This window comes from Lemur catta, chromosome 2 (genome assembly GCF_020740605.2).
Source record: "Lemur catta isolate mLemCat1 chromosome 2, mLemCat1.pri, whole genome shotgun sequence".
Taxonomy (NCBI): Eukaryota; Metazoa; Chordata; class Mammalia; order Primates; family Lemuridae; genus Lemur; species Lemur catta.
The window spans coordinates 51028388-51054865 of NC_059129.1; the positions used below are offsets into that span (position 1 = coordinate 51028388).

A 26478-nucleotide genomic window follows, 5' to 3' on the forward strand; every position below is an offset into this window, starting at 1 on the left:
GGGCAAAAGGCAGGGTGGGACAAGCACTGGCTTTAAGCTTTCCTGGAAGCACCCAGCTTAAGTGCACCTGCTCCTGAATGTAGGTTTCATAAATGAACCAACTTTGAAGTCTGTGGCCAGAGAGTAGACATCCCATAGGCATCAGAGAAAGCTGCTGCTACATACACAGGCCCCAAGGCTTGGCCTGGGAGTTTTCCAGGACCAGCAGGTAGCAGCTCTCCCATGCACCTGTGTGCCTGCACTCTCATGTACAGACTCACACACTGCCCAGGGCACCAACCCCACCCCCATACTCCTGGTCGTCAGTGGTGTCAGGTTGTGAATCAGATGCTGGGTTGAATTCAGGCCTTCCAGGATGGGAGAGATGCAACCTCTGGGAATTTGAGAGTGTGTGTGGTCAGGACGGGACCAATGTGTATGTGAGAGTGTGTGCATGTGTGTGTGCATGTATGTGCATCGCTATGTATATTGGTGCTCATACTTGTCTTGGAAGCCCACAAACTCTGCATCCACCTAGGATATGCTCTCATATGTTATCATACCCATAGTGTGATTGGGCTACCTCAGTTGTGATGGCCAAGTGCAGTGCACAGCCTGGATAACCGCACATAGCAGCCCTGCCAAGAGCCCACAGTTGTCCCACTCTGGAAGAACGAGCACCACTTCATATATTCCTCAATACCATGACTCCGAAAACATTGTGAACCCACTCAAAGCAGGAGAAGGTCATGGAGGTCATAGGATCAGAGCAGCCACTGGTTGGACACCCACTCTGCCATGGTAAGAAGGGATTAGGAGATTGCAAACTGGGTAAAAAAATCCTCTCACCTACAGCTCAAGGCTGTAATCCTGGGACTCTGCTTCTCTAAGCTTTGTTCTATTTTCACTCTTCTTCCTCTGGGCACAGTTCCCACTGGCTGCAAGGATTTAGTGGGGACTTCGAACACCCATCCTTTGGCATCCTGTGGATCTGGGTGTACCCATCACCTCTCCCCTCTGCTCACCTCCTTTTGCCATCGCCCTGCACCGTCCTACACATCGGGCCCCTCTTTGCTCAGACCTAGGGGACGCGGGCCTGCGAGACAGCAGGGCTCTGTTTTAGAAGGCCAGGGCGCCCTTGTGCAGGGAGCAGCAGGAAACAGGACCTGTCCGTCTCGGGCATCAGCCTCCTGCAGGCCTGGACGATGGGCAACGTGATGGACGGGAAGTCGGTGGAGGAGCTGAGCAGCACCGAGTGCCACCAGTGGTATAAGAAGTTCATGACCGAGTGTCCCTCCGGCCAGCTCACCCTCTATGAGTTCCGCCAGTTCTTCGGCCTCAAGAACCTGAGCCCGTCGGCCAGCCAGTATGTGGAGCAGATGTTTGAGACCTTTGACTTCAACAAGGTGAGCAGAGGCTGGGGGGTGGGCTGGGGAGTGTCGGAGGGACCCCTCGAGGGGCCTGACCAGCTGGAGGGGAGGAAGAGCAGACAGGATCACAGAAGTGTCTGCTGGAGGTGACTTCATTTCTACAGTCATCTGTTTATTTGGGGGGTTGACTTTCCACATTAGGACTTCAATTCATCTGATGTTTGTCGAACACTGTGAATCAGGCACTAGGGGATCAGAAATGAAGCAGACCCTGTCCCTGCTCTTGCTTTCCAAGGGACGACAGAGAGGCCCACAAATCAGCGCAATCTGAGGCTGAATCTAACGGCTTGCTCTGCCTCTGCCAGACGCATGTCTCAGTTCACTCCAAAATGAACATGGACCCTTCCAACGTAGTCGTTGAGCACGTACAATGCGCCAGTCCTATACATGGTGCGTTCACAAAGACCCTTTGAGGCTCTCAAGGTCGTAGGAGGAGGGGCAGAGAGCAGGGAGCAGGACGATGTGTCCCCAGCCCCACTGCTCTGGGATGGGCAGCCCCACGTCGCTAGGGTCAGCTGTGATGTTCTGTGGATACTAGGATTGGGGACGGTTGCCTGGGCACTGGGGAATCCAGGATACTCCCGACTTCAAAATATCCCGTGACCTCAATTCATCTTTTCTCAAGTGAGGCTGAAGGTCCATACGAGGGTCAAATTTCATGTCTCCCCAGTAACCACCTGGACACATTGGGTGAGGACTTCCAGATAAACTAGAGGGGATGCTGAAAGGGGAGCTTGGGACTGTGGGTGTGGGCCCCCAGCTGATGACCTTGAGCCCGTCATCTCTCCTCTCAGCCTCAGCCTATTCACCTGCATCTGCCACGGCTGCTGGGGGCATGAGTTAAGGTGCTCTTTGGTTTTCAGCGGTACACCTTCCATTCATCTGGAACAACTCAAGTCAAAGTGTAGTGGTGGAAGAACCTAAATCTGCAAAAGTGGCTCCCATCCACTGTCCCCTCGCTGGCCAGTGAGGGTGAGATGGTGGTCGCCAAGTGCCCAGGGAGGTCGGGAGAGGCTCCTCCCCTCACTGCCCAGGCACTGTCGTGGGCGGGGCTTCTAGCAAAGCTGGGCTCAGCGGCTATTTAAAACTCACTAATATTTAGGGTTAAGGGACCAAAGCAGATTATGGGCTTTGAGTTCCAGCCTCAAGGGCAGTATGCTGCTGCCCGAGGGCTTTCCCAAAGCGGGTATAGGGGAGCAGAGTACTGGAGCCCATGGTGTGGAGACTAGCAGGGATGGAGTCATCATGCCAGACCCCCAGAATGTTCCAGAAGAAGCAATAACTCCTGAACAGTAGGCGAAGAAGAGTAGGTGGTTAAGCCCAACCCCCATGCCCCTAAACACCAAACTATCTCATCTTCTTGCCTGCTAAGGAAACCTTTTGGGTCAAGACATGTCTGCAGGAGGACCCCCCAAAATCACACATATGACACCAAGGAGGGACAAACTAACTGGAGTCATTCATATGCCATCTCTTTAACTATTGTCACATGTAAACACCACTTGATCCTTTTCTTTCCACTGAAAGTAAATCAGCCTCTTGTTTCTACCCAGTATGGCCTTCTCCCTTATGCCTTAGGGCCTTTGTGCTGCCTGGGACCTCTTCCCCCAGAATTCTGCTTGGCTCACACTTTCCCCTGCTGTAAGTCTCTGCTGAAACGTTGATTTCTCACTAGCACTTGTCCCGATCTCCTGGTTTAAACGTTATTTAAAACTGGGACTGGTCCCTACCTCTGTATTTCCCGGTCTGTCCTTTCCCCCCAGCACTTCTCATCTTCTAAGACCAGATATTAAATAACATTTCCACATCATATTTACTGTCTGTCTCCCCTGCTGGAATGTAAGCTCCAGGAGGGCAGAGATTTGCCTGTCTGTTCCCTGCTGAATCCCCAGCTCCTAGGACAGTGCCTGGAACATGGTAGGTGCTTAATAAATATTGGTTGCATCACTGAATGAATATGTGAGAAGTCATGAGTTTTACAGCTAGGTATGTATTTTATAATACACATTAATTAACTATGCACTTATTAAAATGAAGAGCATCCCTGTTCCACCCAATGCCTCATATACACCCATGGTACGCAGTCACACTTTGGGCAGTGCTGTCTTGACCAACCGTTGTCATCAGCATGGAGCAATTTAGCAGCTTGGCTAGGAGATGGGACACAGGACTGGCAAGTTCTGATGCAGAAAGGAGTTAAATAAAACAGGGATGTGCAAATGAGGCTCACGGGCCTATTTTTGTACATGAAGTTTAATTAGAATACACCACATCCATTTATTTATTTACAAATTGTCTACGGCTGCTTTCATGCTACATGACAGAGGCTGTTTGGCTGCAAAGCTGAAATATTTACTATCTGGCACTTTATAGAAAAAGTTCACCAGCCCCTGAGTTAGAAGACATTTGTATCCGGGGTATTGCACCAGCTGTGTGGGGCCGGAGGGTACAGCGGTATCAGTGGGGCGTGGGAACTGGGGGACAGGCGTTTGCTTTGCTTACTTCAAAATTTTGCCTGGGCTTGGCTGTGCCTGGCAGTCCCACAGGTGCACACAAATCAATGTAAATCTCATAGCCCACATTTGATCCCTGGTGTAGGACTTAGGAGACCCAGCTTTCTAGGTGAGGCTTTGTCATTCATTAGCTGTGTGGCCTAATCTTTCTCAACTTCAGCTTTCTCATCCAAAATGGAGACAAAAATGTCCACCTCCTGGGGGCAGGGAGCTGTGAGATTAAATAAGTAAATAAAGCGCTCAGCCCAGGAAGTCCATGGAGAACACTGAAAAAGTTAGTATTGCTGTAGTATCATCGCTGAATCTAATCCACATCGCAATCTTGAGAAGTACATATTGTCATTCTTATCCTAGACCTGAGGCAACTGAGACTCGAGGAGGTCGTGTGACTTGTCCAAGGTCATGCCTCTCCTAAGAGGCAGTTTAGGTCTTTCTGGTCCAAAACCTCACACTTTTTCCATTGCCCCTTTTAGCCGTTTTTTCTTTTAAATTATAAAAGTAATACAGCTTATTGTAGAAGTTTCCAGCAATACAGAAAGATAAAAAATGAAAAGCCTCCTCACCCCGTGTCCCCTTCTCCAGATGACCCTCCTTAGTGGTTCTCTTGCTTATCCAAGCACTGTTGCAAGGGCCTTGCTCCCTTCTGAAAATGATCCTGGGAGGTGGGTTGGAACTGAATGAGCTAAGGTGAGTGAAAGCCTCGCACATGGGAAGCACCACGAAAACACCCACTCTGTCCAAGATCTCCACTGTGGGGCTCAGAGTGGTTATGGCCTTGCTCAAGGCCACAGGCCAGCACAGACCAGGAGATCTCAGAGGCCTTCCTGTCCTATCTCTGCCACATCCTTGCCAACCTCTGCTTGTATGCTTCCACCAACAGGGAGCTCATTATTGCACCAGGCTGACCCTTTCACCATGGGCAACTCTGCTTGGCTTTATTTATTTATTTATTTACTTTTGAGACAGGGTCTCACTCTGTCACCCAGGCTAGAGTGCAGTGGTGTGATCATAGCTCACTGCAGCTTCAGTCTCCTAGGCTCAAACGATCCTCCTGCCTCAGCCTCCTGAGTAGCTGAGACTACAGGCATGCACCACCATGCCTGGGTAATTTTTCTATTTTTTGTGGAAACAGGGTTTTGCTCTTGCTCAAGCTGGAACTCCTGGCCTCTAGCAATCCTCCCCTCTCGGCCTCCCAAAGTGCTAGGATTACAGGTATGAGCCACCATGCCTGGGCAACTCTGCCTGTTAAAGAGTTTTTCATAATGACCTCAAATCTGCCTCTCGGTAACTTCCTGGTTCCAGAGTCGTGGTTGTAAGTGAAGGAACAGAGGCTGAATTCAGGTTCACCTGCTGTGAGTCCAGTGCTCCTTTCCTTACAGCACTGAGCCTTTCTACAAGACACAGGCTTCCTCTCTCGGCCTCATTCAATTTGCTGGGAGCAGGAGGAGGCTGGCCCATGTGCCTTAATTCCTTGACCCCATCCACAGAGCTGGCAGGTCCAGGCAGAGTGTCAGCTGGTGAACATTTAGGGGGTCCTCAAGAAATATCCTGCAGGAATGTCTTCTGCCACCCTTCCCCATGACTGGCTCCTCTGAGACTCGCCTCCCTGAGCTCCCCTCTTCTTGCCCCTGCCCTAGCAGAGTTGGGTGCTCCTAATCTATGATTCCATAATGCACTGTCCGGATATGTTGTTGCTGGATATACAGCTGACCTCCGAACAACTGGGGTTTGAACTGCACAGGTCCATGTGTATGAGGATTTTTTTCAACCATATGTGGATCCAAAATACAGTATTTGCATGCTGTGAAACCCCTTGTAGGGAGGGTGGATTTTCCTGTACTCGGGTTCCACCAAGCTGACTGCCGGACTTGTGTATGTGCGAATTTTGGTATATGCAGGGGGTGGGGCTGGAAGGGTGAGGGGTGGGATGAAGTGGGTGGTTGTCCTGGAACCATCCCCCACATATACTAGGAGGGACGACTGTGCATCACGATGTCATAGTGATCTCTCTATAATAATAATAGCATTAGTGGTAATAATAGGTAACGTTTATTGAGTGCTAAGTGCCAGGCAGTGCTGAGTGCTTTCCATACATGAGCTCACTTAATCCCACAACAATCCCACAGGAGTAGGGACTATTACAACTACTATAAATGAGGAAATCGAGGGCCAGAGACATAGTGACTCTTTTGTCCCAGATCCTACGGCTTCGAGGGGGTGGAGTCAGGATTCGAACCTGTGCCCGAGCACTGCACTCCTCAGGACAGGGCTTCTAGCTCCCTGGGTTCTGGATTCTCAGTGTATCACAGCACATTGCACGAGCGAGGAAGGAACCGGGAAGGTGCTCCCGGCCTCCACGTCGCCCTCCTGCCCCTGCCCCAGCTCCTCCAGCCCCGCCTGCCTGCGGGGTGAGAAACTTCCAGGAGCTCATCCAAACCGCATCCCTGGGGGTGCGGCTCTCCCTCCTCCCCGCCGCACACCGCGTCCCCCCGGCCTCGACGGGGAAGGCTCAAGCTCGAGACTCACAGGCAGACGGGCAGCCTCAGCCACTCACGCCCCACGGGGGGTCGGTTTATCGGATTTGATCCGCGTTCTCCGGGGCGGGCAGGGCGGGCTGTGCGGGTGTCCGGGAGGACAGACAGACGGCCCGGCGTGGAGAGGACAGCGGGGGCCCCTCGCTGGGCATCGGCCGGGTGGGCTCAGGCGGCCGCCCCTCCCCACTCCCCCCCCAGGACGGCTACATCGACTTCATGGAGTACGTGGCGGCGCTCAGCCTGGTGCTCAAGGGCAAGGTGGAACAGAAGCTGCGCTGGTACTTCAAGCTCTACGACGTGGACGGCAACGGCTGCATCGACCGCGACGAGCTGCTCACCATCATCCGGGTAACTCCAGGTGCAGAGGGCCGGGCCGGGTGGGACCCCGAGCTGAGCCTCAGGGGTCGGAACTGCGGTTTCCGGATTGCGACAGGACTTGGGACTGAGGATCCCCTCACCAGCCGCGTGACCGGGCCACGTCCCTTCCCCTCCGCGGGCCTTTCCGCATCCTTACCTGGAGACTGAAGCTCGGCTGTGCAGTCCCAGCCCGGCCTCAGACCCGGACACCAGCACCTCTACCCGCTCCTGCCGGGAGCCAGACAGGCTCCCACTGTCCCCGCTCCCACTGCTGAGATAGGAGGAGGACGTGTCCCTCACTTCTGCCTGCTTCTTCCCTCGCAGGCCATCCGAGCCATTAACCCCTGCAGCGACACGACCATGACTGCGGAGGAGTTCACCGATACAGTGTTCTCCAAGATTGACGTCAATGGGGATGGTGAGGGGTCCAGGAGGGGCTGGCCGGGGGAGGGGTCACCAGGGATGAGGGGTCACCAGGGATGTGGGGTCATCAGGGGTGGGAGGTCACCAGGGGAGAGGGGAAGGAGGGGAGGAGGAGGCACTAAGGGCCCTCTGCTGGTCACCTCCTCCACCAGCCTCTGCTCCAGCCACAGGGCTGGCTTTTAGGGATTCCTGGACCAGACAGTGGGCTCTGGATCCCTCTGCCTGCCATACTCACAGGCCACTTCCCCCAGCGTTCGCTCTGTCCCCAGCTCTTGCAAGCATCTAGCTCTGGGCCCTGCACTGCAGGTGTGAACACCCTCCTGCCCATGGCCCCCTTTCTCTTTGCCCAGGGGAACTCTCCCTGGAAGAGTTCGTGGAGGGAGTGCAGAAGGACCAGATGCTCCTGGACACGCTGACGCGAAGCCTGGACCTCACCCGCATCGTGCGCAGGCTCCAGAACAACGAGGAGGATGGGGACGGGGATGGTGACCCTGCCACGGAGGCAGCCGGCTGAGCCCACCGCCCAGCTGCTTCTGTACTGGGGGGTGGGGTGGGGTGGTGGTGCCTGGTGTCGTTGTTCTTGTCTTAATGCCAGATAGACTCTACTGAACTCAAAGGCTCGGCTGGCCTCTTTGGGGTGAATGGTGGCAGCGGAGGGACGGGGGGGGGGTGGGTGTCCAGAGCCAGGGACAGTGAAGGATTGCTTCTAGACACTTTGGGTGACTCAGGTGGTGGTGACACTCCCTGCTGGGGACACTGGTCATCCCACCGCTCTCAGGCACCTCCCTTTCCCCTTTGGGCACCTCTCCCAGTTTTCCCCAACTTTGCCCACGGACCTTCTCCAGCCCACGGACCTTCTCCAGTCCTTACTCTTCTAGACGTGGAAGCTCGGAGGGAGGGCTGGGCTTTCCCAGGTCTCTGGTGGAGTCCTGCAGATGCAGTGGCCACAGCCCCAATTTTTGTGCTCCAATGACATTCCCATCCTGCCCCTGGGATCCCGGAGCCTACTGGTGATTTGTGTTGATTCATTCCTCCCTTCAGTAAGCATTTACTGAGCACTTAGTATGCTAGATGTTGGATGAGAAAGAAAACAGTTCTCATCCTCAAGGAACTCAGGCTAATGGGGAGACACGTGGGCAAGTGTCAGCGTAATAAAATGTGCTAAGAGCAGTTGTGAACAGATTCCTGTAGGAGAGACCTGGAGGAGTCTGACTCAGGCAGCATCACAGGGGTGACCTTTGACTTTGGACCTGAATGAGTGGTTAGGGGTGCACACGGAGAAGAAGGTGTGGGGAGGTTGAAGGTGCGTTCTCTGTGACGTATGTGTCACATGTGGGGGCTGTGTGATGTGGACAGGAGTGTTCTTAGGTATAAATTGTGGCCATCTCTTAGGATTTAAATTTTACCAAATTTGAAACAATAAAAGTCACCATGTCCATTTTTAGGGAGCACCTCCTAGGGCCCTGGTAAGAGGAAAAAACCCACCACTCCTTCAAGAAGTTTATCATATTACCATGGAGACAAGGATGGAATGTTTGGATGACTGTAGATCTGACTCTGAACGTCTGCGCCCGTGCATGCATTCTGACACTCTGGGAGGGTTTGCCCAAATTTGGTACTGGCTAAAAAGTGAAAGAAGGTGGGTGGCACTGCAGAGAGTCCTCATTTGCCCAGAGGAAATCTGTAGTTTTCCAGAATAGACTGCACAAGTTCCTCATACTTCCCCTGCTTGGTAGTGTGAGGTGCCCCATGGTTCCCCCCAGGTCTGTGACTCATTGCAAATGACCTGACCATCCCTGGTATAACTGAAATCCCTCTTGCTTTGGGGACACCTGACATCAGTTGACAGTCTGTTACAGGTGGGCCCCATCCTTATTCTTTGCACACCCTGACTTTAAGAATGGCCAACTCAGAGATCTACCCATCCAAGGCAGGTTTTGTCAGCTTTGCCCTGAATTACAGCTGCCTGGCTGCCACAGGAACCTGGGGAGAGACAGAGGCTGGAGCAATTGTGATCATTTTTTCAAAGATGCTCTTTCTTCTGGGCTTTGAGTCTTCACTTGAGCTGGGTGTGGGGGAGGTGTGAGGAGTAAATAAAAACCCAAGAGTGGGAGGGAGAAAACAAAGGGAAAGAGGATGAAACACCAGGTCAGAGAGCACCCCAGTGGGGGCATGAGAGGGTGCATTTTGCCCCCTCTGTGCTGTCCATCACGTGGACCACCCCGTCAGGGAAGTCAGCGAGGGCCTGGGCAGCAGACGTGGAGGGCAGGTGGAGGCCAATGCTGAGGGCAGCCTGGAAGAAAAAGGGGGTCGACATTTCTGCCCCTGCTCTTGCTGGCAGCCGCTTGGGAATCCTGAAGGTCAGAGTTGGGAGGGTGTCTGCGTAGGATGAGGCCATTCCCCAACCTCATTCACAGACCACCTTCATGATTTGGGCCTATCTGTGTCCCACCTGGATTATTATTAATAATTTTTAATCAATCATTTTTTACCTAAAATTGATATCTAAAGGAAACTTCATTGAATATCGTATGAAATATACCTATAAAATTGCAGGTTCAATGAGTTAGTTTTATTTTTTATACATCAACATAAAAACATAGCTATTCAAGGTAAAACGAATGTTTTTCCTGGTCCCAGTTTTAAATTATCTCCCAGGAGTAACAGTGATCCAGGCCACTGGTTTTCACTTAGTTTTTTCAGAGGGGCCTCTGGCTGCAGGGCTGGGAGGGAACCGAGTTTCTTTAATCCAGTTTCTATATTGGGATTGCAAGTAAGTGTTTGTATAACAAAAAAGAATTCCACATCTAAAAAAATAATAATCTGAAAACTGCTCACCCCATCCAATCTGCTCTCACCGTGCAGACAGACAACCAAGGTTAGGGAAGAGGAGTGGCCATCTGGGGTCACACAGCAGTTGGAGGCTAAGCCTGGCCTAGAGCCCAGGTCAGCAGGCCCCCAGTTCTCCCCAGAGACAGAGAGAAGGTTTCTCCGTCCTTTAAAGAGATATGTTCGGCTTTTGGCTGGGAACTGTGGAACGTCCATGCTGGGGACGGGTGGCCGTGGAGCGGGTATGGAAGACGAGGGGGATTCTGGGGGGTGGGGGGTGGGGGGGAGGCAGGCTGGCAGCAGGGCTCGGGGAGCAGCACCCGGGCAGAGCTGAAACAGCCCCTTTAAGCACAGCCGACCCCTCCAAAGCGCAGGAAGACCACAGCCTGCCGCTTCCTTGCTGCAGTTTTCCCCGTTGACACCACTGGTGAGGACATGGTGGGGAGCAGGCGGCGAGGGTCCTCCCCGGGAACACTCCTCAGCATCCTGGGGGCCCCAACACACACGCCTACCTTTTCTTCAGTCTCAACACCTTGCAGCCCCTGCTTCCTACCTGCCTCTGCTTCACACCGGTGAGTGTGGGCGTTCTCATTGCTGGTTTGGCCTATGGGGCCCCCACTCCCCTCAATTGACTCCTGCTCCCAACTGAGAACACCTAGGAATCTGTGGGAGCCCCACAACCACCCAGCCAAGGCGTAGTTCTCCCAGGAGCAGCCAAAAGGGCAGTAACCGCGTTCCCTTCCCCACCCCAGGAAATCCTCCACAATGGACTGTGCCCTATTGGCCACTTCAGACCCAGCAGCCCTTCCCCGTCCCCACTCACCCCTGCACAGGGGGGCCAGGAAGTCCACACCAGGGTGAGAGTGGGTACGCGCAGGCTAAGCCAGGGACCGTCCCGCTACTCTGGAAACCTGGGTGATCCTGGAGTCCTGGAGGAGGCTGTAGACTCCTCCAGGGCTCCCAGGGCCCCTGGCCCCTCAGAACATGGCACTTTTCCGTCTCTGCTGAGAGATCCAGCCACCCGGGTTCACATCCATCTGCAGCATCTTCATCACCCACTTGTCACGACGGGCACCTTCAATGAACTCGTTCAGAGAGAGCTGGCCTGAGCAGGGGTGGGAGAGACGGTCATGTGGGCAGAGGGAAGACCTGGGGTTGGGGCAGGAGGAGAGACCTGCTCCCTTAGGATGTACCCACACCTCTTCTGCAAACCAGGCAGCCTGTCAATTCTCTGATTCTCTAGGAGTCTCCTGGAACCTTTAAGGGGCTTTCTTTGCAGAAGAAGTGAAGTTTTACTTTTGCCCATAGTACCTCTGAGATGCTGGGTGGAGCAGAGAGATTCTTCAGGGCTTCTCTGCAAGCCAGCCCCCTCCTCACACTGCCCTGGGGCTGGGCACTGGGCTACAGGGAGGAGAGCCCAAGTAGGCTGAATGGAAGCCTCCCCTATGCCTGGCTCTTAAACACATTGTCCCATGGTTCCTCTCAACCACTATTATCACCCCCATTTTTCAGATGAGGAAGCTGAGCCCAGGGTGAGAGGTTAAATACATCATCCCTGAGGTTTCTAATTTTTCTATTACGCTTGCCTGGCCCCCATCAGCAACTCCTGAAGGGTTTTAATCACCCCTACAAACATCACGTGCTTCTGATGCCCATTGCTAGTTCACATAATCTTCTCAACGGCCTTGTCACAGATGAGGATACCAGTCGTTGGGAGGTGGAAGCCTTGCCCAAGAACACATGGCCAGAGAGAATGAGTGCTGCGGGGCGGACAGCCCTCCCCCCACCACCTCTGTCCCTCTTACCATCTCCATTCTCATCCACCAGGAGAAAGATCCTGTCCACGACCTCCTCGGGCGTGAGCAGCTGACCTTGCTGCTCAGCCTCCGTCTCCTCCCTGCAGGCTTTCTTCAGCTTGTAGATCGCCTGTGTAGAACACTCAGCTATACTGATGGGAGACCCCGCAAGCCCCATCCTCACCCCGTGACCCACATCCCTCAGTGCTGCCCCCCAGGGCTGGCTTCCCAGCTGTGCATCTAAGGACCACATGATCCAGATCCTGATCAAAACTGACCCGTCCTACGGCTGTGCTCCCAGAGCCCCGCGGGTTTAACTCCAGCTGGGAGTTCCTGGCTGCACACACCACCCCACCCAGCACCACCGTGAGCTGCGAAGCCTCGATCTCTTATTTTCTAATATATACATTTTAAGGCTGTAAATTTTTCTGCAAGCCCAGCTTCAGCTCCATTCCATATGTTTTGGCACGTCATGTTTGCATTATTATTCAGTTCGAAATAGTGTGTGTGTGTGTGTGTGTGTGTGTGTGTGTGAGAGAGAGAGAGAGAGAGAGAGAGACAGTATTTCTTTGATTCGTGGAATATTTGGCAGCGTATTGCCTACTTTCCAAACAGATGGGGATTGTCTAGTTATCTTTTTGTGGTTGATTTCTAGCTTAATTCCACAGTGGTCAAAAACAGCCTCGGAATGATTTCAAGTCCTCTCCAGCCCCAGCTGGCCCCCCGCGGCCAGCCCTCAGCCCCCGCAGTGCTCAGTGCCGGAGACACTGACCTCCACGATGTCCAGTAGCTCCAGGCGGTCGATGCAGCCATTGCGGTCCTTATCATAGATCTTGAAGGTCCACTTCAGCTTGTGCTCCAGGGTGCCCCTCAGCACGAGGTTCAGGGCTGCCACGTACTCCAGGAAGTCGATGGTGTTGTCCTGCATCAGGCATGGATGCTGCTGAGGCCCCCTGCTGCCCACATCCCCACCTCCCCGGAATGCAGGTGTGAGCCCTATTCAGGGCCACTCACCCCTGCAGACTCAGGGCTCTTCCTACTCCTTGCAATCCATGTGGCCTCTGCACCTTTGCTCATGCTGGTTTCCACTCCTGGGGTGGAGAACATTCTCTATTCTCATTCTGTATGATCACCCAATCCTATCCATCCCTCAAGGCTCAGCTCAAGGGTCTCCTCCTCCAGGAAGCCTTCCTTCTCGCCCACTTCAGCCATACTGCTGTCTCTCTCCCCATTCAAACATCCACAGCACCTACAGTCTATTCTACGTAGTTTGGGACTTAACTCTGGCATCGTCACTTGACTGTTTCCTAAGTATGTCACATTATATGCTCCTGGAGAAAAGGGAGTGGTTGACATCGCTTGTGTTTTTCCTTCATGCCTAGTGAAGTGCCACTTAGGCCCAGAGTTGGGAGCCAATAAATATTTATGAATCCATGAGTCAGTGATGGACTTGATCTGAACTGGGCACTAAGGTAGTTTTGAAAGGAGATTAGACAGCAGAGCTCACATTGAAATTTTCCCGTGTGCTCTCACTCACCCTGAGTCCCAGGTGGCCATTACCCTGAATGACAGGCCTGTGCCCCACCCCCATCCAGGAAGGGTGGGGGAGACAGAGCTCAAGGGCTAAGGGGGCAGAGGGAGGGTGAGGGGCACAGTCTACTCTGGTGACTCTCACCAGGAAACTGAAATTTCTTGTGACAGAAATGGGACAGCAACAATTATTCCAAAAGCAGTAAACAAGAAGTAGGAAGAGAACATTCTTGCTCTTCTCCAAATGTGTTTGAGGCGAAAGGCTGCTGGTGGTGGTGGCTGCAGTGTGCAGTCGGGCCGGGGTCTCACTTAGAGGAGCTCACTTATTCCAGGGTTGGGACTTCCGCTCTCCAGATAAAAAATTGGAGCCATCGGCTCCCCCAGGAGTGTCTGTCATTCTCATAACTTTGTATCAGAAATGACATCCATGGCCCAGAGCACTTCTGTCCCACTGAGTCAGGCCACGCAAGAGCCCCAGCCCAAGGGGTGCCTGGGTGAGCAGAGTTTGAGCAACAAGAGAAAATGGCAGAAAATGAGAGAAATAGCAAAAAGCATAAGGGAAAAAACTAAGAAGAAAACAGAACTAGCCCACCTCAACACCAGAAGCGTTTTATTCATGTCTTTTAGATAATCTCTATAAATATATGGGCCCCTTATCCCTCACCATATATTTACCTAATTGACATCAGACTATACTTATAGTTTTATTTACTGGATTTTCATTTAACATTTTCCCATTTCGGCCGGGCGCGGTGGCTCACGCCAGTAAACCTAGCCCTCTGGGAGGCCGAGGCGGGTGGATCGCTCGAGGTCAGGAGTTCGAGACCAGCCTGAGCAAGAGTGAGACCCCGTCTCTACTAAAAATAGAAAGAAATTAGCTGGTCAACTAAAATATATATATAGAAAAAATTAGCCGGGCATGGTGGCGCATGCCTGTAGTCCCAGCTACTCGGGAGGCTGAGGCAGTAGGATCACTTAAGCCCAGGAGTTTGAGGTTGCTGTGAGCTAGGCTGACGCCACGGCACTCACTCTAGCCCGGGCAACAAAGTGACACTCTGTCTCAAAAAAAAAAAAAAAAAAAAATCTCAACTTTTAGGGGATTTTTTTGGGGGAAGGGGGTACTGGGCATTCCCTCTTTTTGAACACACTTCTAATATTTTACATTAAACAATGAACATCTTTGTGCATGTACAGTTTTTCTTACATTGCTGGTAATTTTTTTTAGTATAGATTCTTACTTAGTAGTGGCTGTGGGTTCTTTAAAAGGCTACTTTCTTTAGCAGTTAGTACTTAATTAAGCTTACTACAAGCATCTTGTGTTTCTTATTTAATGAGGATTCAGTGTGAAATGCTGTCCCCATTTTATGGATGAGGAACCTGCCACTCAGAGGTGCCCAAGGCCACCCAGCCAGCAAGTGGTGGAGCCTTTCAAGCTACACATCTCCTCCTGTTCATTAAGTTGGAAAAGCTTTTCTTCTCCACCCAAGTCTTATTTCTGCCTAGCAAATGAGCCTGGTGTCCAGGGGTACAAGGGGAGAAAAACAAAAACCAAAGCCACTGACAAATCCCTCCTCTCCAGATCTCTAGATTTTCCCTCCTCCTTTGTTCAGGACCTTCTGTTCTTATAACATCCTCTCTCAACATGATTCAGTTTCCATAAAGACCTCTTGCCTTACATGAGGCATATTCTAGAATAATCTCTAGATAAGTGATCTCACCTGTGAGGCTATTGCAAACCCCACGACCATTTCTGGGAAACTTCCAGCTGGAACTAATTCTATCTGTTGTACACTGGTCCTTGTCAGCTCCAATTACCCACGAGGCCTGAGAGTGATGGAAATGCCTCTGTCTGCTCAGGAATAGGGTAGGCGTGTCATCTGCTCTGTGGGATTATCTGCCCCGCTTCTCCCTGAATTGATGCATTTGTGCACCAGCCCTGACCCCAATGCGTGTTATGTAAGAATCGTAGATGACATTTGATCTTCATCCTCCCTCTTCTTCCATTCCAGGGCGTCACAGGGCAACCGCCAGAGAGAACTGCTGCGAGGGAGAGCTGCAGAGGCGAGGTGCACCTGCCCCTTTTGCCTTGACCTTGTTTCGATCACCCCAGATTTTGACATGTGAGCTAGATCTATGAACTCTTTTTTTTTTTTTTTTTTTTTTTTGAGACAGAGTCTCACTCTGTTCCGCGGGTTGGAGTGAGTGCCGTGGCGTCAGCCTAGCTCACAGCAACCTCAAACTCCTGGGCTCAAGCGATCCTCCTGCCTCTGCCTCCCGAGTAGCTGGGACTACAGGCATGTACCACCATGCCTGGCTAATTTTTTCTATATATATTTTTAGTTAGCCAAATAATTTCTATTTTTAGTAAAGACGGGGTCTCGCTCTTGCTGAGGCTGGTCTCGAACTCCTGACCTCGAGCAATCCACCCGCCTCGGCCTCCCAGAGTGCTAGGATTACAGGCGTGAGCCACCGTGCCCGGCCGGATCTATGAACTCTTTTGATATTATTTGCTCTAGAAATCTCAGACCAATTGTCCAGAAATGAAACTCCCTGATACAAAGGTGTGCCAAGATGGGGAATGGGATCAGGTGTAGATTTGGTGACAAAGACCAAGTGGGAAAGAAGGCTCAGTCTCTGGGAGAGGAACTTAAAAACACCTTCTAGGAAAGCTCTTTCTTACATAGATTGCCAACTAATAAATAGAGACGGGACAGTGGTAGAGTTAGACTTTTTTTTTTCTTTTTCTTTTTTTTTCAGAGACAGGGTCTCACTCTGTCACCCAGGCTGTAGTGCAGTGGCATGATCTTAGCTCACTGTAACCTTGGACTCCTAGGCTCAAGCAATCCTCCCACCTCAGCCTCCAAAGTACTGAGTTTACAGACATGAGCCATCACACCCAGCCAGAGTTAGAAAATTATCAATGCCAAAACTAGTAGATGGGAATTTGATGAACAATAGGATATTTCCTTAGTCTCAGGGTGTACCCCTACAATAAGCTTATTAATTATAAAGAAAAAAACAGTAACTTCACAGTGGAGAAACCTGGCAGACATCACCTTAGCCAAATGGTCAAAGTTAACCACCCAGTGATGGGACAAATTGACATTACATATATGGCCAGATGATGCACCGCGAGGGACACAACATCACATCACTGGCATTTCTGCGGGAAGTGTGAAACCTTCATCTTATCATGGGGAAACATTAGACAAATCTAAATTGTGGGGCATTCTACAAAATAATTGGGGTGCCATCTTCAGAAATGTCAAGGTCAAATAAAGCAAAGAAAAGTTGAGATTAAAGATTCCAAATTAAAGAAGACTAAGGAGATACAAGTAAATGCAATGTAGGACTGGACCAAAAAAAAAAAAGAAAAAGAAAGAAAGCAAGAAAGTTGTAAAGAACACTACACTATTGGGACAATTGACCAGACTTAAATGTGGGTTGTCAATTAGATCATAGAATTGTATCCATGTTGAATTTCCTGATTTTGATAATATATTTAAGAGAATGTCCTCATTCTTAGAAAATACACAATGAAATACTTAGGAAAAAAAGGGCATAATATCTACAACTTTCTCTTAAAATAAGTATATGTATATGTTATGTATTATGTATATGCATAGATTATGTATTAGGTGTATGCATATGTACATATATAATACATTATATATGTATATATAGACTGAGATAGAGAATGATAAACAGGGCAAAATGTAAACAACTTGGGGAATATGGATAAATTATACATGGGAGTTACTTGTATTATTCTTATAATTTTCCTGTAAATTTAGAATCATAGCACAATTAAAAAGTTATTAAAAAAGGAAAAACAATTGATGACTATTATATGCTGCCTTATAAGAAGAGATGAGGTATAATGCCCAGGAGCTTAATAATCCCTTTTGGATCTTGAATTGTTGCTGCATTGATTTTTAGATGAGTATGGGGAAGATTGATATATTTATGGCATATATTTATGATAGTGTCTTGCCACATACAACCTGATTATTTACTTTTCTTTTGACATTCAAATTTTTCAAAAAATCATTTTCTTTTTTTTTTTTTGAGACAGAGTCTGGCTCTGTTGCCCAGGGTAGACTGCTGCGGCGTCAGCCTAGCTCACAGCAACCTCAAACTCCTGGGCTCAAGCCATCCTCCTGCCTCAGCCTCCCGAATAGCTGGGACTATAGGCATGCACCACCATGACCGGCTAATTTTTTCTATATTTTTAGTTGGCCAGATAATTTCTTTCTATTTTTAGTAGAGACGGGGTCTCGCTCTTGCTCAGGCTCATCTCGAACTCCTGAGCTCAAATGATCCACCCGCCTCGGCCTCCCAACTGCTTAGGATTACAGGCGTGAGCCACAGCGCCCGGCCTCAAAAAATCATTTTCTTTCTTAAAAAATTCCTGCCTTCTAGGCAAGGGCACTTGACTGGTTGTCAGGACCCTTGAGCATATGACATTGGACAAATCAATTCACTTCCTTTTGCCCCAGCTTTCTCATCATTTAATTGTGAATAACAAAAATATCCCCTCCCCCACAGAGCTGCCGCTGGCCCAGAGGGGCATGAGGAGAGAAGGTGCTCTGAGAGGTCCGAAGCTGGCTCTGTGCCCCGTGGGGTGGTCGATGGGCCTGTCTCCAAGGGTGGTTCTGCTGCACTGAAGATGCAACCCTGCCCTCCCCCCTTCACCCAGACACTGAGGGCATGTGCACTGACCTGCACCCGGGACAGGGGCAGACCTGAAGTGGCACTGCCAATGCCTCAGCTCAGAAAAGCAAGTTCTCCACGCACTGGGAGGTGGAGTAGTGACGCTTCCTCCAGATTAATTCTCCAGGTCCAACCCGCCCCCTCCACTTGGGGCTGAAATAGGTAGTTGAGGCAAACTTAGTGGTTTAAAGGACTGCAGAGCCACTGAACTGGATAACCTTGAATAGTCAAGGGGTTTTAAGTTGAATTGAATTTCTAATTCTTAGCTGCTAGTGCCACTGGAGGGTCTAAAGAAACCCTGTGGTCTGAATGACTTCATGCAACCTTCCAAGACTTCAAGAGTTGAAAGGAACTTTTGCAGTAATTCATCCAATCTCCCAGTCAGTGCAGGAGCCTTTTCCAACATTTCTGACCTATCTCAGTTTGAAGGACCCCAACAAGGGGCAGCTCATGGTCTACGCTAAGGTAGCTTGTCTCATCCGGGACATCTCTTTTGCGCCTCTGTTTAGAGCGACAGGGGCTCTGATGGGTATGAAAAACCAGGTCCTTGGGCTGCAGAAACTTGGCCAAAAATACCCCCCAATACCCAGACTAGACGACGTTTGGCTCTCGGGAAGAGGATACGGGGAGCATCAGATGAAAACCGAGAGGTGGTGGGAGGGAAGGCGAGGCGGGGAGGAGAGAAGAAAAGATGGGAAGGGCGCAGAATGTCGGGGAGAGAAGAGTTTGGGGTAAGAGGGAGAAAGAAAAGGTAAGGGGTGGACAGGAACGAAGGGCACAGAGCGGAAGCTGGAAGGATGGGGGACTGGGAGCCCTCCCCGGGGATGTGCCTTTGGCTCCAGGGTGAGGGGGCACCAGGTGGACCGGCCACCGCTCCTCCCCTCCAGACCGCCTTACCCCATTCTTGTCGAAGGCCCGGAACATGCCCTCTACATACTGGGTGGCCTCCTCGTCGCCTGTGACCTTGAAGAAGCGCTTAAACTCGTGCATGAAGAGTGTGCCGCTGGGACACTCCACCACAAACTTCTTGTACCACTCCTGGAGCTCCGCCACGTCCATCTCCCCCGCCGCCTCCGCCTCCTCCCAGCTGAACTGCTGCCCCATCTTGGCCCCCAGGAATGCCAGGGAGCAAGCGCGTGTGTCTCCTCCCGGGCCTCTGCGGGTTGATTGCTAGGCTCGGGCCCTCTTCCTCCCTTTCCTCATCTCGGCCAGTGAATGGGATCAGCGGGGACGGGGGCGGGGCAGGTCCAGGCCAGCTAAGCTTCCCTAAGACCATTAGAAGATTCCTCTGGAAGGTCTGACCTCCAGCCTAAGCTCCCCCAGCTTCACCCCTCCCCTCAGCCTCGCCAACCAAGCAACCACGCTGGCCCCGGGAGACCGAAGAGGGAGAAGTGGAAGGAACTGAGAAGTAGGCAGAGGGAGGTGGATGAAGTCGGGAGGACAGGCTGGACCCTCCTGTCTCACACACTCTCATCTCTTCCGCTGGGCGTCTCGCCAAGGGGCCCGAATTGGAGACAGGAGCTCAAATCCAGAGAGGAAGCGAGACCAACTCCTAGCCCGTAATATAGAATCTGCTGCTGATCTGGGACTCGCCCACCCCCCTACACGGTCTAGCGAGAAGAGGCAGAATCTGTGATGGGAAGGGCTCTACAGGAACCAACCCTGTCCCCAGGCTAACTCAGCCCCCAAACGGCATCGGAAGCTCCCTACAGAGCATATCTTTGAGTACTGGAGGTTTTTCATTTTCCAATTTAAAGTGCAGATGCCTCCAGCCCTTCACCCATAGACCTACAGGTAGTGCTTTTCTTCCATTTCCTCCAAAGTACTAACATGTGAGACGGATCTGGGAGCACAGCCTAAAATATCTTTGAAGGCTCTTACTTTTATATTACAGGTCATGCAAATTGACTTTTAAATCAATGATATTTTCGTACTTATTTTAATGTAATATAAAGATGACACCTCCAAGAAAACAGAAGACCTGGAGCACCGATTTTTCTAGAAGTCTTTAAAGGCAGTAGTTCCAGGGAATCTGCCCTTAATCCCAGGTTGGCCCTGCTCATTCCCCACTGGGTGTCCCCCCTGAATTGTCCAGCACGTCTCCAGGCCTGACCTCGCCTCTCACTGTTCCTGCCTCCAGACACCCCCAATCTCTCAAAGTTCTTATAACCTCCTTGCCACTCCTGAAGTAGGAACCCTATTTCTTCTGTCATCCTTTCAAATACTGCTGGATTTTTCTCCCACATCCCACAACCTTCAAAGTCCAGAGACCAGAGCTGGAGTCCTCCTTACTCCTCAGTGTTGCCTCCAAATGGCCTTTCTTTTTTCTCCCTCAAAAACGCCAGTCTCTTTGAAGCCATGTCCAACTCTGCCCCACTATTTACTCTTCCTCATTGTCATCGTTTACTGGTGACTTCACCCCTTGTCTCAAAGCATCAGTTCAATCATTTCAGTGACTTCAACATCCAAGTGATAAATGACCCATCCCACACTCGGGCCTCAAAGGTCCTTGGTCTCTGTCTTAGTCTGTTTTGCATTGCTGTAAAAGAACACCTGAGGCTTAGTAATTTATAAAGAAAAGAGGTTCATTTGGCTCATGGTTCTGCAGGCTGTACAAGAAGCATAGCACCAACATGTGCTTCTGGGGAGGGCTTCAGGGACCTTCCACTCATGGCGGAAGGTGAAGGGGAGCAGGTGTGTCACATGGCGAGAGAGGGAGCAAGAGGGGGCGGGAGGAGGTGCCGGGCTGTCTTTAACCATCAGATCCCACGTGAACTAACAGAGGGAGAACTCACTCATTATGGCCACGACAGCACCAAGCCCTTCTTGAGGGACCGGCCCCCATGACCCAAACACCTCCCCCTAGGCCCCGCCTCCAATGTCGGGGATCACATTTCAATATGAGATTTAGAGGGGACAAACATCCAAACTATGTCAGACTCTTTGGTTCCAGAGCGCTTTCTTCCACCTCACTTTGGCCTCCCATTCACTTGTGGTCCCGGGGCCAGCAGGATCTGGGGCCTGTTGGAAATGCAAACTCTCAGGCCCCACCTCAGACCTAGTGAATCTGGAACTTTGGGGGTGGAGCCCAATAATCTGTGTTTTAACAAGGCCTCAGGTGCTTCTGGTGCACACTGAAGTTTGAGGGTCACTGCCCTAGGCCTTGCTGTCACCACTTTCTCTACTGCCACCAACACATTCAATACTGCCTTCTCTCGTCAGCACCGCTTTCCTTCCGGCTCAGTTATTCTAACACCTTCACGCCAGTAATTCGCCAACCTTATTAAGACTTCCAACCTATTGATCTGATGTTTTTTTAACATCCATCATCTAGCTCATAGCCTCACTTTCCTCTTTGTCCTCATCCCGTGGTCCAGCACTCCTGCCATTTCCTTGTCATAACCTTGATTTCGTGTCCCTGTCTCCCCCTAACCACTCCCTTGGCAAAACCAGCCCCCTGTTAAAGCTATCCACTAACTATGCTCTCACACCTCACCCACACCAAGGAGGCTGAACGTTGCTGCGGAAAATCATAAAATCATTCTGGCTGCACACACTTCAAATATTGCCGGACAATCGTACTGCCTGCTCTTCCCTGGCGAATTCACTCTCCTGCTCTGTGCGACGACTATGCAATGGCCCTTCCTGCCCTTGAAGCTCTCAATGGCTCCTACCTTCAGCTGATGTCCCCGTTGCTCACCTCGCAGAGAAACAGATGGACCAGGCATCGACACACCTTCCCAACAGTGCTCACCAGCTTCTGTGTCTGTGCCCCGTCCCTGCCCCCCTGGCTTCAGGAAGCAGCCACCCTTCCCCTTCTCCACCTGCCAGCCCCACCGCTTGTTTCCTAGGCCACATCTCTTCGCTCACTCACAGACCTCATTCCCGCAATCGCTGCATTTCTCTTCCGCAGCCTCCACGTATCCCTCTCTGATGGGTCATTCCCGTCAGCATTCAGATGCGCTTAATATCCCCTTTATTAAAACAATGCAAAAATCCTTCCTTGACCCCACATCCGAGCCACATTATGATGTTCATGGGCCCCACACAGTTTTGCCTTCATGGATCATAATATAAATAGTGAATAAATAAATATTAAATAAGTGTTAATAATTATTTTATCATTGGAATAAAAATGAACACAGTCCATCCTAGATTAGTGTCTCTACTAGATTAAGTTTCTCTACTAGATTTGGGGGCATTATGTTCATTTTTTATTCTGATTTTAAAAACCAGAATATCACTAGGCACTGTGCCCATTGGATAAGTTGGCCCTGCCCACAGGCCCCTCCAGCGACTGTCCTAATTTTTGCTCCTCTTCCAACAAAACCCCTTGTGGCAGATGTATTTTCCAAAAATGGCACAACAGTTCTGGCCTCACATATTCTTCCTATCAAGGGGAGGAGTCTATTTATTCTTCTCTTCAACCTGGATAAGACTTTGTGGCCACCTCGTTGAAGAGAACACACTGAAGTGACATAATGTGACTTCCAGGGCTAGGCCATCAAAAGTGATAGGGTTCTGCCTGGCTCTCTTTCTCAGGACTTGCCCTGGGAACCCAGCCACATGCTGTGAGGAAGCCCAGGACACGTGTAGGGGTTCTGGCAGACAGCCCCAGTTGAGGTCTCAGCTGACAGCCAGCCTCAGCCACCAGAGGTGTGGGAGAGTGGGTGAGCAAGCCTTCGGGTCACTCCAGCCTCAGCTGGATTAGCCTAGGGTGGATCATGTTCATTTTTTATTCTGATTTTAAAGAAAATTAAAAATATTGGGTCCTAGGCACTGACCTTGTTGCACACTTCCGAGCCACCCCAGCTGATAACCAAATGGAGCAAAACTGCATATTTGTATGCAAAGTAATATTGTCACTGTTTTAAGCTACTGTTTTTTGAGGTAGCGATAACTGGAATATTCTCAAACTTATTTTGCATCCTCTTCATCTTTTATTTTCTCCTCAACTTATTCCAATTGGATGTTCATTCCCATCATTCTACAGAAAAGGCTTTTGTAGTGGTCACCAGTGAGCTGCTTTTCTTACTCACCCTGCCACAGATTCATCACAGTTCCCCAAACTGAATTATTTCTCCTGGTTTCCAGGCCCCACGCTGCTCTGATTTCACTCCAGCCTCACTGATCGCTCATTTCCTGTGCTGGCGCCTCTTCCTTCTCACCAATCTCTGAATGCTCGGGGATTCCCAGGCTTGTCCTCAGCACTCTTCTCTCATCTACCCACACTCTCTCCCTAGATGATCTCATGCATGCTCACGACATTACATAGCATTTAGAGGCTGATAGCTTCCAAATTTGTATCTTCAGCCTGGATCTCCCCCCAGAACCCCAGGGGCATGTAGCCAATTGCCTACTGGCTACATCCATACTCAGGTTGCAAACTTAGCAAGGCCCAAACCAAATTACTGATTTCCTCCCCAAATCCCTCCTCAACTCCCCACCTCAGTAATGGCATCACCATTTATCTAGTTGCTTAGGCCAAAAACTAGGAACCATCCTTGAGTCCTCTTTCCCTCAGACCTCATTTCAATCTATTCTCAGCTCTACCTCCAATCTATATTCTGAATCTAACCACTTCTCACCACCTCCATTCCTGCAACTCTCATCCGGGACAGCGTTCTCTCTCCTGGTCCACTGTGGTAGATCCCTAACTGGTCTCCCTGCCTTCCACTTTTGTTTTTTGTTTGAGACAAGCTCCATGTTGCCCAGGCTGGTCTCAAAGTCCTAGGCTGTAGTGATCCTCCCACCTGAACCCTGCCCCCTTACCACTCTCCTCTTTTACCCAGCAGCCAGAATAGCATGTTCTAAGACATAAGTCAGATGCTGCCACTCTCCTGCTCAAAACCCTCCCATAGCTCCCCGTTTGCACTGAGAATCTGTGCCCAAGGTGCATTACATGATCCAGCTCCTGCCTATTTCTGTCTTCATGTCCCTCTACTCTCCTCTGCACACACACCAAACTCATTCTAGAATTGGGGTCTTTGCATTTATTGTTCTTTCTGCTTGGCCTGTGCTTCCTCCAGATTGCCAAGTGGCTGCCTCCTCGTCAATGTTCTCCTCTCCTCAGAGAGAACTTTCCCAACCTCTCCTCAGGCAGCCACTCAAGTCATCCTGACATTATCCTATTTTGTTGTCTTCACAGTGCTTACCTGTGTCCGAAACTATCTTATTTTTTCCCTTGTATTTATTATCTGTCTTCCTCACTAGAGTCTACAATCTTTGAGCAGAGGGACTTTACCATGTACACTGCAGAATCCCGTGTTTAGAACAGTGCTTAGCACATACAAGAAACTCACATACTTGGTGAGTAACTGAGCAAGGTGCTTGGCATACAGTCAGTGCTGAATTTATGTGAGATGTTACTCCTCCATTTTACAAGACAACAACTCTTTGACTCTGTCTAGCGTGCCCAGATTTAGCAGATATTAGTTGAAGTAAAAAAAGATAATGAGATTTTAGAACTGGAAGAAGCCTTGAAGACCCAGCGTATTGGCTTCAACCTTGTCCCCATCTCAACACACATGAAGACAACGCGTGCTGTCAGCAGCGGTGGCTCTCCCACAGCCGCATCTCCACTGGCTCCGTGTGCAGGTGGCGTTATTCCTGTCCACCGCTTAACATTTACTGGTATCTAAGCAACACTGAGGAGTGACTACAGGACAGTACCTGTGCTCAAGTTAAAAAATTGTATGAATGAAATATAACTTGATTTAGCCTCTGGCTGAAGAAACTAAAATTCAATTGGCTTTTCATGTGGGTCAGTTGCCCATGACCTGACCTATAAATACTGCTGAGCTATTAAGGTATAAATATATCATTTTAAAGAGGATTAAGAATCCATAAAGAGAAATGATGGCTTGAAGTGAGTAACAGTAGTAAGGATTTAAGGAGAGCAGGTTTAGGAATTGAGCAGGGGATTTAGAAACAGAACCCTGGGGTTTGCAGGCAGTCAGCCATAAGCCTGGCTCCAGGAGGAAAGAAATGCTTAAAAACAACCAACGTCTGCTGGGCCCTGGACAGGCCTGGCCCGAAGCCCTACTATAAATCGTCTCCATGCTGGTGTTCTTGTGACTCAGAAGGACCCACTTTGCCGAAGCCTGAACTCTTGTGTTGCCTCCTCAGACACTTAGGACCAGTGTCAGTGGTGGGACCTCCAGAACTGCACTGTGTATTCTGCTTCTTGTCTTTATTTACATCTTTTATTCCTTAGATTCCCTCCACCTCAATCTCTTTACTTCTAAGCTTTAGAGGAAGTTAGCACATTATGGTAATGTGAAAGGGAAAACAAACCTGGAACTGAAGTTTGAATATTCAGCATTTAATATGTGGACATTTTCATGCTTTAAAAAGGGATGTAGCAAAAAAAAAAAAAAATACAATGTGGACATTTGAGTACCTCATAGTCCCTTTAAAAATTAGGTTCTAGGGCTGCCCTTGTCACTAACTGAACTCAGACAAATTAATTTTATCTTTTTTTGGTCTCAGCTTCATCTGTTAACTGAAAGGGTCATTGAGTGGGCAAATAACTTTCTAAGCCTTGGGTTTCTCTCCTGTAAAATGGGGATAATAGTAAGTACTTCAGTGGGTTGTTAATTAAATGAAGGATTAGTATCTGAAAATGACCATGTGAAAAGGGTGGCATAATGTATGGTGGCTACTATAAGCATACTCTAGTAGGGTCCCCAACAAAGGTGAGTTGTATAATTATTTCATTATATACTACAGTGTAGTATTTCTAATACATTAGAAATAAAGTGCACAATAACTGTAATGCACTTGAATCATGCCAAAACCACCACACCCCCACCTCCAGTTTGGGGGGAAAAATCGTCTTCCATGAAAACGGTCCCTGGTGCCAAAAACGTTGGGGACTGCTGCTCTAAAGGAAGTATTATCTCACCTTGCAGATAATTGAAGGTCTTTTCCAGATCATTTTTAAAAAGTATATTACTGTGCAGTCATCAGGGGGAAAAAATAGAAAAAAATAAAATAAAGTGCAGCACACAAGCATCTAAAGTATCATCAAATTGGTCCTGCCATTCACTGAATGTTTATCTGGCCAGTACTGTTTGAGGTACTTTATTAATCTAGTAAAATATCGTAACCTTAGTAAGTTGGAGTATTAAATATTATACAAGTATGTAGGTATTATTTCCTACATTTTACTAATAAGTAAACTGAGGCTCTGACAGGGTTAAATATCTTGCCCAAGTTTCCAGCAGTTAGTGAGTTTGAACTCTTATCTGACTCATGTCTGTCTTACTTCAAAGTCCATGCTTTCTCTATCGTTACTCATTAATGTTGTTGTAAAACTAATTTAATAATATAACATAGGACAAGAATGGTTGCAGACAAGCAGAAGTGTTAA

General features: G+C 49.7%; 2 protein-coding genes across 2 annotated transcripts; one reads left to right on the forward strand and one right to left on the reverse strand.

Annotated features, from left to right (window-relative positions):
- Nucleotides 1–1167: 1167 nt before the first annotated feature.
- Nucleotides 1168–7761, forward strand: LOC123631873 (guanylyl cyclase-activating protein 1). The gene is made up of 4 exons (XM_045541940.1): nt 1168–1385; nt 6655–6804; nt 7138–7231; nt 7587–7761. Exons 1-4 carry the CDS (start codon nt 1185–1187, stop codon nt 7748–7750), a joined length of 609 nt encoding a protein of 202 aa, XP_045397896.1. The 5' UTR covers nt 1168–1184; the 3' UTR covers nt 7751–7761.
- Nucleotides 7762–11042: 3281 nt separating this feature from the next.
- GUCA1B (guanylate cyclase activator 1B) lies at nt 11043–19208 on the reverse strand. Its single transcript, XM_045541941.1, has 4 exons — nt 19002–19208; nt 12634–12783; nt 11871–11991; nt 11043–11170 (listed from the first exon to the last, which is right to left on the reverse strand). Exons 1-4 carry the CDS (start codon nt 19206–19208, stop codon nt 11043–11045), a joined length of 606 nt encoding a protein of 201 aa, XP_045397897.1.
- Nucleotides 19209–26478: the final 7270 nt, after the last annotated feature.